Source organism: Medicago truncatula, chromosome 2 (assembly GCF_003473485.1).
Source record: "Medicago truncatula cultivar Jemalong A17 chromosome 2, MtrunA17r5.0-ANR, whole genome shotgun sequence".
In the NCBI taxonomy this organism is placed as follows: domain Eukaryota; kingdom Viridiplantae; phylum Streptophyta; class Magnoliopsida; order Fabales; family Fabaceae; genus Medicago; species Medicago truncatula.
This window is the reverse complement of record NC_053043.1, coordinates 7,328,996-7,343,537: the sequence shown is the minus strand read 5'-3', so window position 1 is coordinate 7,343,537 and position 14,542 is coordinate 7,328,996. Positions and strand designations below refer to the sequence as shown.

General features: G+C 32.1%; 1 protein-coding gene across 2 annotated transcripts; it reads left to right on the top strand.

Moving 5' to 3' along the window:
• Nucleotides 1–7,669: 7,669 nt before the first annotated feature.
• LOC11446877 (endo-1,3;1,4-beta-D-glucanase) lies at nucleotides 7,670–10,878 on the top strand. Of its 2 annotated transcripts, XM_013607257.3 has the most exons (8): nucleotides 7,670–7,721; nucleotides 7,820–7,924; nucleotides 8,954–8,975; nucleotides 9,276–9,402; nucleotides 9,508–9,598; nucleotides 9,878–9,970; nucleotides 10,240–10,340; nucleotides 10,432–10,878. In XM_013607257.3, exons 1-8 carry the CDS (start codon nucleotides 7,682–7,684, stop codon nucleotides 10,570–10,572), a joined length of 720 nt encoding a protein of 239 aa, XP_013462711.2. In that variant the 5' UTR covers nucleotides 7,670–7,681; the 3' UTR covers nucleotides 10,573–10,878. The 2 variants fall into 2 exon arrangements, with proteins under 2 accessions (XP_013462711.2, XP_003594098.2); XM_003594050.4 differs by lacking the exon at nucleotides 7,670–7,721 and having other exon boundaries at nucleotides 7,739–7,924.
• The last annotated feature ends 3,664 nt before the right edge of the window (nucleotides 10,879–14,542 follow it).

Here is a 14,542-nt window from a genome sequence, read left to right as displayed (position 1 = left end):
TAAATACACTCGTTAACAAAATCAAAATAAAATTATCAATCATATATACTCATACCAATAGCCTATTAGCAAATTTAATTAAAAAACAAAATAGCCTGTTAGCAAATGTTCCTTTATATTATTCACTTATAATAACATGAGTTGAGTTGAGTTTGTCACTGAGGTTGTCCATTGTGCCTTGGTTGGCCTAATGATCCCAAAATATAAACATAGTCTTTTATTTAAAATAAATGACATCTCAATCTCAACTCTAAATAAATACTAAAATATTTTATAGTGTAATGCTTTAATGAAGGGATTCATATGCAAGTTCCACAACACTAAATCTACGAAGTTGTGCTAGAGACAAATTCTAAGATAAAACATAGACTTGGAGTTGGATTCCTTTCTAACTTGAGGATTATTCATTAATACAATTTTTGAGAAGTCAACTGGGTTTTTTTTTTTTTTTTGGTAAATGGATGTAGATGAATTTGCAACACCCTAAATAGAATAAAATAAAAGCAAAGAGTATAAAGAACTAGAGGGACATGGTATGATATAGCAAAATATCTTAATTTTTTATTAGTTTTTGGACATAGGGCATATATAAAGTTAAAGATGTCATTTCTCTTTAAAATAATTTTCCATTAAAATTTTAAATCAAATGTTATGTTGCTTAGTTTCATAGCAGGTGGTTCATAGAGTCTAAGTTGTGACATGTGGGAATATGTTGGGGCATCTATTGGAAGTCAAAGATCCTAATTACGGTCGGTTAATGAATTTTTTTTAAACATTATGATAAATGAAATTTTGTAAAAAAATAGTTTTTTTTTTCAACAATTAAAATAAGAAATTTTCTAAGAAAAATGAAGCATTTCCTTTTCTAATGTCTATTAAAAGTTTCATATTTTATAAGATTATATATTTTAGTTGCAATATCCATAGGAATTCTGCTCGTCTCCCAACACATTTTGCTCGCGCCCAACTGAAATACCGAAAATAAGTGTTGGGAGCGAGCAATAAATGTTGGGTAAAAAGCATAATTCTTCCAATTTGTTGGTGCTTTGGGCCTTGGCGTTGCTCATGGATGGACAGTAGGATACAATGTTGAAGGAGGAACTCTTTAGGCCTCCCACATTGCTCACATGCCACCGAAAGATTCAAAAAATGCTCTTATATATAACCATTGGAAGCTGTGTTCATCAAACTCACAAAATTACCTCAAGTGCATCTTTCCCTTGTCCTATATATACTTTCGTTGAGATTTTGTTAAGGAAATCAGAGATTATGAGAAAAAAATGTTGTTCTCGATGTAACCATTCTCAAGAAGTTAATACGTATATGGGACAAGGGAAAGATGGACTTGAGGTATTTGCAAAATTTAAGGTGTTTTAGTTAATGTCAACTGCAAAAACTTATTGCTTAACAATTAAAACAAGATCGTATTCTCGGGAGATAACTTCTTAGACTCTCAAAACGTAATTCCTAAGAGCATTGGAACGCAACTTCCAATGGCGTATAGGAAAGATTATTGAAATTTTTGGGGGCATGTGAGCAATATGGGGGGGCCTAAAGAGCAATAAGAGACCCATTAAGAGATGTTGAATACCAAGCAGGTCAAGTGAATTTTACTAGGCCATTACTTTTTCCACCTTATAAGTTTTTCACATGCTCTATTCGGATTATAAAATCCGAAATATTTCAAAATATTTTTAAAAGTTTTATGAGATTTTTATGCGGTTCGAATTCTAAAATTCAAACTGCATAGCGCGCGTGAGAAGTTTGTAGAAAGAGAAAAGAAATATATAAGTCCACAAATGCACAAACTAAATAACAACCAAAGTAAAATGATTTCGAATTTAATTCAAATTAATCTGCACCATACAACTTTTCAGCCAAAAAAACGTGTGCACATCAAACTTTGGAATATGCGAGTCCATGGAATAGAATATTAGAATGGTACTTAAACATGTGAAGTAAGCGGTTAGGGTCACTTAAACATGTGGTTGGAAATTTGATAACTGAAATATATGTTTTTAAGCTCTAAAAACGTAAAAATTTATAATAAAAAAAATATTTTTTAAAAAGAAATTCTTATAATATTCTAAATATTTATTCAAAAAATTTATTAAAAATATAAAGTCTACACATGAATTGACTTAAAAGAAATGACTATAAGTGGTTATGAAAAACGTTTGGATTACTAAGAACTAAAGAATTTTTTTAAAAGAACAAAAATAAAAAATTGATATATTTATAAGAACAAAAAACATATTTAACCTTGATTTTTTTTCTTCCAAATGTGAGTATGAAGACAAGTACTGTACTATCCTAGTGAGATCCTATACTAATTGGTAATTGCAGATAATGAATACTCTAATTTTTTTATATCTATTGCGTAAATTTTGTTATTGTTGAACTAAGAGAAACTGTGTATCCATAAGATGATGCATTGTTTTGTGATTTGTGAATAATATTAACGACAAAGGTAAATAATAGCACTTAAAGAGTTTATGAAACTAAGTTTAAATAATTTATATTCGTCAAAAAAAAAAAGAGTTTAAATAATTTATAGATATGTCATAAACTCTCTTCAATATTATCACAAATATTTATGTCAATACATATGCTTTAAATCTGATTATGTTTACTCTCATGAGTAAGTTGGTTTTTTTTTAATGCTCAGAAGTAAGTTGTTACTTGTAATAGAAGTCATACATAAGAGAATTGCTGTTTCCACATGTTGTTTGGCTGTGCCACACGAGTAAAATACGAAAATGCTCATCGGCAGTTTGCTACCGAAGTTTTTAGGGAACCGGCGGCAGTTAACTGCCAAGGAAAATCTCGGTAGTTAACTGCCGAGGAAATCTGATTATGCAGACAGTGGGTCTGCATAATTGTAAAGCATTTCCAAGCCATTTTTTCGGCCAGTTTTTACCTGTAATTAAACCAGAGCATTTCCAAAGGCAAAATAATTTATACAAGATTGAAACTCGGACATAATGAAGATAAGTACAATATCTTTTACAATTGTTCATAATTAAATTAAACCTACATTTGGTTAAAATTAAACAAACGTTTGAAATTCATCAAAACATTACAAAGTGTCCATAATTAAACTACTCATTACACATCATTAAATTAAATCTCTACTTACATTCAACGCAATTACATATGGAACGAACATACATATATAATATATTATCTTCCACCATATTCCGAAACATAAATCCGACGTCGCCGTCGTCGCGAATAAGCAAAGGTATATAGCTTGTCGTTTTCCATGCGTATTCATCTCTATCTTCTCCTAGGTCTATGCATGGCATTTGACCAAACAAGTGACGTGTATATTGATTTTCACCAAGATGCTCAAAATAAGTGTTAAGTTGTGCCTTCAAATTGTCAAGAGAGTCCGTCAGCGTTATCATAACCTTAACCGTCTTTTTAAACGCGGAGTACCTAACCCGCCCTTCAATTTGTGCAACCTCAGACATGTCTCACTTGAAAAATTTTGTAACAAAAGAATCATATATTAGAACAAAATTAAATGGAATGTAATAACGAATAAATGAAATGCGTAAACATTAAAAAGCTATAAATAAGTATTGCATTATTTTCACCACATAAAAGTCATATTATCATATATATATATATATATATATATATATATATATATATATATCAATATAAATTACATAATGTTAGTTATATATTGGCCACCAAAAAATTGGCATTACAATTTCGACCCCAAAAAATACATCGACGTAATTTCTACCAAAAAAAAAGAACTAACACCGACAAAAAAACCACTCATTAAAGACCAAGTGATTGGAGAAGATCAAGTGACATAGAATCTTCCTCATCTTCCGCAATAACTTCAAATTGTTGTTTTGGTTTTTCGGGAGTGTCCAACAAAATAGGCGCCACTTTGTTTGACTCCTTTTGTGGTTTGGACGGTTTGTTTCCACTTTCAATAGCCATGAGCTTTCGGAACAACTCATGTCGATCCAAATACTCATCTTCCCAAGTCACCGCATCTTCTTTCTTGTGATTGTGCCACTCCGTAGATGATGGAGGTAGTGGACAACCATTCTTCAAGGAAATAAGCACAAAATGATTTGGAATTACCCCAAGGCACAAAATGGGAGTTTTTTGATTACCCGGCGGTGGTGGCCCTCTTAGTGGGAAAAACGATTCCGACTTTCCAACTTCAAGATTTGTCAACACCACCACACACATTTTGTAATAATTAGCAACAATGTGTCCCATGTCCGGAAAAGTCAACCACTTATCAACAAGATGTGCACAACTTTTTGTATTTGCGGGAGGATGTAATCCGTTTAAAATGTAGTTATAACGATCCTCACCCGCAAATACTTCAACATAATCATCTCTATGATCCATCAACTCTTGGATAAGATGTGTACGGATCATGAGATGATTTTTTTCGGTCAAGCCCATGAACTCGACTATAGCCCGGAATCCGCAATGTCCATCGCCGATAACATCCACCACTTTTTCAATAAATGGAAGCATGAAACATGGCATATAATCAATAGGACGCATAACCGGGATAGGCTTAGGCTTTGGATACCAAGTAGGTGGTGGAAGTGGGGAAAGTGATGTTTTACCAAGACGAGCACCTTTTTTCCTTTTATACAATGATGTTGTTGGTGATGGTGACGGTTGGCTATCCGGATTTTGGGAATTAACAACCTCCCAAGAAGAAGGGATCCGACTAGTCGATGTAATTTTTCCTTTAGACCTCGCAATGTCAACTTTTTTCTTTGCTCCCTTGGTTGGTACTTTTCGTGGTGGTGGAGACATCAAGGTGGTTTCAGGAAATGCCAACTGCCGCAAACCCTCTTTGACCTCAAGCTTCATTTGGAAAGGGAGTTTCTTTAGACGTTCTACAATAGCCTTCAACTCAACCTCGACACAAAAAGCTACTTCATTACTTTCTTCACCCATAGATAACCTAAGCCAATGGTGGTATATCTCATCCAATAAAATTGGCTTCTCTTGAAGGAGTTTAGTAGCAATTTCGCATGCACATGGTAGCCCGTAAGATGTCCTTTGAACACAACCACAAATGTCATTGTCCATGCACAATGTTTCCCTACAACGTGTCTCTTCCAAAGCAATGTTGTCCAAAGCATTTCTAGACACATGACCACCTAACCCCGAGTACAAAGTGACATCTTTGAATCTATGTTCCAACACGCTAACACTGTGACCAAAGGATGTTTGTATAGCAGTGAACTGAAGCAACAACATGTCATGTATTTTCTCCCAACAAGTACCCAAATCACCCACACTATTGTCCAAGTATTTCTTCAACAAAGCATGGGCCGATTCGACCTTGTTTGTGGTCCTGCAACCAAGATGCAACACATGGTCTGTCCATGCCCTCACAATTTTGTCCTTCACTTCATTCAAGGTGGTCATGGCATAATCTACAAAAATTGAGAAATCACTACATGAATCTTTGAACTCCACTAATGCATTTGCATATAACTGTTGAGTGGGCGATTCAACCATAGCTTTCCATGCCTTCATTATCTTCTTCACCACATCGCGATTGCTCACCTCTTTCCCATCCTTTTTAAAGCCCAAAGGATATTTACAATCTAAGACACACCTTTGTTTAACATTAGCTTGCACATGAAAGTAACAACTCATTGCATAACTTTCCGGAAAAACATGTGCAACCGCTTTCATCAAAGACATATCCCTATCGATAACAATCACCTTAGGCATATTCATCTTTGACGAAAGAAGTTTACGCAACATTTTTAAAACCCAAACAAAGTTTTCTTCTTTCTCATGTGTCATAAATCCAAACCCAACCGAATATGTCAAATCGGTTGAAGTCACCCCAACTACATCAAACATTGGCATCCTATACATGTTAATTTTGTACGTGGAGTCCATAACCAAAACCGTTGGAAAATTGTTTAACTACTTAATGGATGTTGGATGAGCCTAAAAAATATCTTCAATGGTATTACTTTCAAGTTGTGTTCTTGAGTAATAAGTATAGTTGTGCTCCTCCAACTTCGAGATTAGAAATTGCACACTTGCTTCACAATTGTCATGCAATGTGGTCTTTGGTTCTTCAAATGTATCAAAATATTTCTTGGAACCATCTTGCTCTTGGTCAAGTCACGTACAATCTTCTTGTCGTCCTCCTTTAATCTACCGGCAAGAATGTGTCCTTCTAAAGCCGGTTCCATGAGATGGTTGTGAACTCCATTAAGAATGTTCAATCCCCATTCCTTTGTTTGCTTACTTTGATATCCACTAATCATGAATAAGCAACCGCATTTTCTTGAGCCCGTTCTCGCATGCTTCGGTTTTTTTTTCGGAACTATGTGAGTTCCACTCCTTTCACACACTAGCCGGAACATTGGATTGATCAAGCTTGATCTTTGTGTGACAATTGTAAATCCCGCCTTATTTGTTTGTCGACGCACCCACTCAAGCAATTCATCTCTATTTTTCGACTTAACGTCGTCTGAAAAAAACTTAGCCGTGTCAACCTCGTGGGGTTGAAGTGGGAGTACACCGGAGCCGCCAACATACTTTGAAGCTTCAACATGGACGGAAGCTCCATCTATGTTTGTTTTCGCTTCAACATTGGGCGGTTTGACATCTCCGGAATTTTCGACAAAATTTTCTTTTGTCTCTCTCGGGACATCTTTCGCATTCTCTACCATTACTATAATTAAACAACACATAAATATGAATTAACAACTAAGTAATGTATAAACATCAATGCCATAATGAATTAAAACAAAAGAAACAATTATTTTATTTTTTTTGAAAATTTGGCAGTAGCTGCCATTTTTTCGTTGTGAAATTTTTCACCAAGAGTTCCTCGGCACCTTGCTACCGAGGTTTTCCTCGGCACTATACTACCGAGATTTTTCTCGGCAGTTAACTGCCGAGGATTCCCATGACAGGGTTCTACGTAACTCACGTAGATACCCATAAAATAATAAAAAAATCAATTGAATAAAAAGCACAATACCTGTTTTTTTACGTCAAATGTGTGTTGATACCTCCTATGCTTGATGATTGAATGATTTTGGATCAAGGATTGATGGAAAAAATATTGGATTTTTGGATTGGAATGGAGATGGAAAATGAAGTTGATGAAGAAAATAGTGTGTAGGGGGAGCAGGTGGCTGTTTCATCTGATGAAACATTTCCTCGGCAGTTAACTCCCGAGGATTTCCTCGGCAGTTAACTGCAGCGAGTTAACTGCCGAGGGGGTAAAATGGTATTTTACTGGTGTGGCACAGCCTTATCACATGTGGGAACAACAATTCTCCATACACAATTATCCAAGCTTATTATATATATATATATATATATATATATATATATATATATTTTGGTGTTATAATATATCTCTTTTTTTATAGTGGCCGGGGTTTGAATCTTTGATCTTGTATATATTATGCATTGTCCATATCAACTGAGCTAAGGTCACGATGACAATATATACCTCATTTAGATTCAAACAAAGTGTGCAATTATAATAAAATTTTAAGTAAGTTGTTAAGCTTATAATATATACCTCGTTTTTTTTTTTTTGTGTTATAATATATACCTCGTTTAGATTGAAAGAAAGTGTGCAGTTAAAATAAAATTTCATGATGCACCCAATGATGTTCTTATGTTTATTTTTCTAATGGAAGACGCTATTATTTTTCTAATTGAAAACATATTTGGTAACATTTCCGTCAACTCTTGCATCAATTCATCTATTATATCTAATTAGGCATGTCAAGTTCTCATTGTCTTGAAAATCCACCTAACCTGAACTCAGGTATCCATGGAGTTGGAACAGTCCTTGAACTTGGAGGACTTCAATCCTATGTCACTGGACCTTCTAATTCCAAATTGGCACTCATCCTAATTTCTGATATCTTTGGTAAAATTCAAAACCCTTCTTCAATTTCTTACCTTTCTACTTGTCCTATACTATATGATTGCTCTCAAATTCGTCTCAATTCTGATTCTGGTTTTTTTCTTCTTCCTTTACCCATAAAAAGGGAATAAGATCAAGATCCTTGATAAAGCTACAAACTATGCTTATGAGTTATGACTTATCACCTATGTGCATTTCACCTCCATCATCATTGATTTTATTTATCAAACAAATCACTCTTGTTTTTTATTTTATTTTTTTATTGAACCTCAGCCACTCTATTTGCGTCATTGCGTGTGAGTTTTAATGTTTATTTGTCATTTTGTTTGTGTACCAAAAAGAAATTACTAACTATCTTTTTTAAAAAAAAATTACCAACTTTTGTTTTTAATGTTTAAAGCTTTTTTAGACTTTTAGCCTCGAAAATATTGTTCATCAACACATTTGGTCTCTACATTCTTTTGCAGACTGGTTGCATGACTCACAAGACCTTCATATATAATATTGGAAATTAGTACTCTTTAAGCTTTTGAAATTGTTTCTCACACGTCGAAAATTATCTTAATACCTTCAACGAAAGTTAACTGTGGTCCACATATTGAAGATAATTTTAGACGCTTGAGAGCGATTTCAAAGAACAATGACCTATAAATTTTAAGGCTATTGGTTCCTTATGTGTTCTCTTTGGGATCATATTCACGCAATTGATTTGAGGAATTTAAGGGTTATTGATCTTAAATCCCAGTATTTCATATTATTTCAACTATAAATAATAATTAAATTAATAAAAATATGTGTTAAGAAATCATGAACATTTTAAGTCATTAAAATGCCCACGTGGACTTTGGTTTGCCACATGTTGAGATTTAAGACGAAAAATGTTCATAAAAAATATTTTGAGGACTGAAAATTAAAGAGCTATTTCATAGTAAATAAAACAATGCACCTTTCAAAAATATAAATTTAGTAAATAAAAATTGCAGTTATTCTGAATATATAATTTAATTAGAAGTTGTGTTTAACTCATTTCAGGGTACGAAGCACCAATGCTAAGGTAAATAATTTATTCACCATTGTAGCTCCTTTGAAAAATGTTAGATGATTTTGAGTTTTGGGGACGTTAATATATTTAATTGATAGATAAATAATTAAAATAAATTATTTTGATGAAAAAAATGATCGATTACGAGAGATAAAGTCACAAAACTTAAAGTTACCTAAGTAGAATCCGACACTTTCGTAAGTTACATAAATATAAATAGAACTGCACTATGAGGGTTAGTAATTTATTTATAGTCTTTGAATAATTTGTTTATGGACTTGACACATAACACTGATATCTTCAAACTTAAAGGATACTTGCTGATAAAGTATCAGCAACTGGATACTTGGTTGTTGTTCCTGATCTTCTATATGGTGACTACGCTGATATTGATAATCCGCAATTCGACCGATTTTCATGGAGAAAGGCTCATGGACCGGTCAGTTTCTTGATCACAAATGCAATTTTTTATTTTCTTTTTATACATATGATTTCACAGTTCATATCATAGCAATAACATTCATTTTGATGATCCTTATTACAGGACAAGGCATGTGAAGATACCAAGCCTTTAATTGCTGCTCTAAGGAGTAAAGGTGTTACATCAATAGGAGCTGCAGGTTTTTGTTGGGGAGGTGAATCATTTTTATGCTTTCACAACATCATTATAAATCACCAAAATGAAAAATTAAGTGATTGGACTTAAGTAGTTAATGAATCTTATTAAATGATGAATTGTTCCAAGGAACCCGAGTTCAAATCCAGACTGAAACAAAATTTTATCAGATTTCATACGGTTGAATTCCGGATTACCAGACTTTTTTTCCCTAAGAACCGGAGGGTTAAGAAAAACAAATACTTGAAATAAGGCATATGGAATAGTTTAATTTTTTAACATGTTAGCTTTGTTCCAGGGGTGGTGGCTGTTAAATTAGCAAGCTCTAGTAACAATATTCAGGCTGCAGTTATTCTACATCCTGGTGTAATCTCAGATAAAGAATTTCATGGTAATCTCGTGCTTTTCTGTTTTCTAGTTAAATAAATTATTATAGCAGTTATCCACTATTGTTTATTTACTTATAGTTATCAATAGCTCGATCGTAGTATTAAAATACAAGTTGCATACCGTAAACTCTAAGCTTAAAATAATAGAAAGGTATTGTACCTTTTTAGCCATAGCCCCGTAGGCACACTTAACTGAATTTCGTTATCAAATATTGTGTGTTGAAGCTTGTACTTTTCTAGCATCCACAAACTTTATTTTGTTTTTCTTCAGATGTGAAAGTCCCTATTGCTTTATTGGGAGCTGAAATTGATACTATTTTCCCACAAGAAAGGTTGAAGAAAACTGAAGAATTATTGTCTGCAAAAGCAAAGGTGAGAGAAACTATGGAAGAATTGTTTGTTGATTATCTTAATGAAATTTCCTTTCAAAACTTAAGACTTCAAGTTATGTATGCTATGACAGTTAGAAAGCATTGTGAAGTTGTACCCTGGTGTTAGTCATGGATGGACATTGAGATACAGTGTTGAAGATGAAGTTGCAGTTAAGAATGCAGAAGAGGCTCATCAGGACATGTTGAATTGGTTTATCAAGTATGTCAAGTGAATGTCAAAAATGATACATGTAATTGAAATTAAGTGAGTAAAAATATTATTGTTGTTTACTTGTGGTTAATAAGAGAATACAATGTGAAAAAGTGTTACATTTAGGTGTACTATTTGTTTATAGTAATTTATTAGTAAACTTGTCAACTTGGTGAATTGTTGATGTTTGTGAAATTGGCTCAGTGTTTCAATTATAATATTAATAAGTTTAGCTTTGTTTTCTTTTATAATTTGTTTTGAACCATCCCACTATAGGTGGTCCAAACTATACTTATCTTTTAAGGTGTCTATGTTTTATTTTCAGTTATGTTTCAACATATGCACATCTTTTTGAAGTTATACGGTGATGCTAATGAAGATCTTTTGATCTTTGGCATGCAAACAATGTTCTTTTTTAAGGATACATGCAAAGGAATGTGATTTGAAAAAGGTACATTTTGATACAATTGGAAGAAGCAAATCAAGAGAGAAAATTTTATACTTTGAAGACAAGTATCAAGAAACAAAAGTTATGATTCATAATTGAATGAAATATCATTTATTGAAATGCTAAAGACTAGTTAGCTCTAGAGTATTTTATTGAAGATTTTGGTTGTGATATACTTAGGCTGCGTTTGATTTGTTAAAAAATGAAGGACATGACAGAACAACTCTAGCTGTCTAGTGTTTGATTTGTAAAACTGTTTCAGGTACAGGACAAACTGGAGGCAAGGGACAGGACAAAAACTCATATTTTTGTCCCTCACCAAACCACAGCACAACTTTTTGTCTCACGTACAAGTTGTCTAAAATACCAAAATAACATTTTTGTCCCTCAAAAATTGTATAAAACAAAAAATTACTCAATGCCATAAAAAATTTGTCATGTACTATTCTGCCTTGTGTTGTACTGTTCTATCTTGTACTGTTCTGTCCAGTACTTGGTCTTTTTCTAGTTTGGCTTCAAATTTTATTTGAGCTCTTTTTGTTGTCTTTATTAGTAGATGTAATGTTTTTTCTTCTACGATAGTAGGTTGTAATGTTGTCTCCATGTGTTTTGTTTTTGTACAAGGAGAAACTTAAAAAAAAAAAAAAAAAATAGAGAAATGACATTTGTACAATCACTCTTTGACAACTTTTGTAACAATTTTCTCTCTCATACTTACATCATGTCTTTACTTTCTCTCTCTATTGCTTTGATTTTTATGTCAAGACCTCTTTTTCTTTATAAAATTATAGTTGTCCCAAAAATTGTTAATCAAATGGTTGTTCAAATAACACAACTCAAAAAAATAATAAACCACTAAATTAATCTCGGACTCTCTAACTACTATCAAACTAATATCTGACTATGTTAATATTTTAAATCAGTGTTTATTAAAAAAAATTAATTAGATCTTTATCTATATGTTTTTGTCACATGACAAAGGATTTAATTAAAAAAATATCAAATTCAAATTCATATAAACCCGATTAAGAATTAAAGAACTATTGAACTCATGTGACGCACATGCCATCAAAAAACATTGGTTTGCCCAAATATAAAGTCATGCATTGGTTTGCCCAAATATAAATAAAAAAGTTAGCAGAATATTTTTGCTCACGAGGTTCGGCAGTATTCCTGCACCCATTATTCGCCTCTCCTTATCTTCTACTCCATCCTCCCTTAATTTAGACATTCATTATCTTTTTCATATTTTTTAAGAAAAATTATTAATGTAATTAATGTGTTTGTTTAGTGTATTAATATTATTAAATTGTCATTCGTTTGTACGTGTATAAAATTTGACTTTTTATATTTTAAGATAAGTTAGCAAAATTAATTAAGGGTATATTTAGGAAAAAAAATAATTATGCTATTTTCATATGCTAAAACTGTTTCCGTGTAACAAATAGAAAGTGGCATTCAAGTCAATATATGGTTAGCAAAATAGGCTATGAGGTTTAAGAAAAACGCAATTTTCAGGCCTGGACAACCCGAAAACTTGCTAAATTACTACTAGTTGAAGCTGGTTATTGGGAAAAATCTAAGTCCCATATCGGATAGATAAGACTCTTGAGAATAGTTTATAAAGAGGATGCAATCCTCACCTTACAAGTCGGTTTTGTAAGGATGAGTTTAGGCCCCCAATTTCAACATGGTATCAGAGTTTGTCGAATTCAAGGGCCGCCTAAACCAAGAAGCTAGCAGTTCATGGTTGCGAATTTGCTACAATCACATTTGACATGAATTTCAATGCATTTTTTTTTTAAAATTTGATAGATTTAATCTCACCGTTCACTTACAAGAGACTTATTTAAAGTTGGAACAAAGCTTTGTGTGAATTAACCCATCAAAATTGGCGTTGAAGAAAATCAAACCTAAGACCTGAAAAACATACTTTAAAGTTTTAAATCAACGGAATCAGATCAATCCAAATAAGTTAATAATGCAAACTCACCCGACTCCTAATCACTACCGTTTCATAACGGTCCTCCATGGAAAAGGACGTTGATGTAACATCTAAAAAATTATAGGAACTAGAGTTGAGAATAGTTTATAAAGAGGATGCAATCCTCATCTTACAAATCGGTTTTGTAAGGATGAGTTTAGGCCCCCAATTTCAACATGGTATCAGAGCTTGTCGAATTCAAGGGCCGCCTAAACCATGAAGCTAGCAGTTCATGGTTGCAAATTTGCTACAATCACATTTGACATGAATTTCAATGCATTTTTTTTTTAATTTGATATTTGAGGATCGAATAATTTGATAGATTTAATCTCACCGTTCACTTACAAGAGACTTATTTAAAGTTGGAACAAAGCTTTGTGTGAATTAACCCATCAAAATTGGCGTTGAAGAAAATCAAACCTAAGACCTGAACAACATACTTTAAAGTTTTAAATCAACGGAATCAAATCAATCCAAATAAGTTAATAATGCAAACTCACCCGACTCCTAATCAGTACTGTTTCATAACGGTCCTCCATGGAAAAGGACGTTGATGTAACATCTAAAAAATTATAGGAACTAAAATTTGAAGGAAAATTTTAGAGGAAATTTTATATGGACTAAAGTTGAAGGAAATTTTTAGAGGAATTAAAATAAAAAAAATTGATATATTTATAATGACTAAAAACATATTTAACCCTAAGTTCTATTTATGTCGGAATATCCGATGATTCTAAGAATTGATTCACAATGGACTACTCATGAAGGTAGATATGTTTAACAATAATGTCAATATTTTTTTGAGCTTAGATTGTTTTTTCGTTAACTTATAACACATGTAATCCTTTTAATAAGAAATAATTCATTTTTTAGATTAAGTGAATAATTGACGTATTTGATCTTTAATATAAATTAGATAAATAATTTCATAAACTTGAAAAGTGAATTACTTTTTTTAAGAAAAAAATTAATTATTTCTTATGAAAAAAGACTGGATGGAGTAACATTATTCTGACGTTATTTCAATATTAATTGAATTTATAGTGTATCATTTATATCTTTATACTATTTAATTGTATAAATTAAAATAAATTTTATATTATTTTATAGGCTCAAACATGCTGTTTCTACAAAATTAAGATTTTTAACTTTAATCTCTATTAAATTTTAATGGTAATTTTAGTTCTCTATAATGTTCTTGCAAAAATAGCCCCAATTTTAAATTCTTTTTACAAAAGTAGGTAATTTAGTCTTCAAAACAGTCCTTATAAAATGCAAATAAACCCTAAAAGTATATAATTTTTTCCTTAAAAAAAATAGTATATAATTCTTTTAGGGCCTAAACTTGAATGATTGTGATTTTGTAAGGATTAAAAATATATTAAACCTTATTTTATATTTATCAATTAATTCAACTTGCATTTTTACTAAATACTTTAAATTCAACATATTAACTTGCTCCCTCCGTTCCTATATCTAAGTCTCCATCTGACTTTATTTTTATCCCTAAATATAAACCCTTTCAAATTACTAGATGTATTTATTATTATTTTCCTAAAC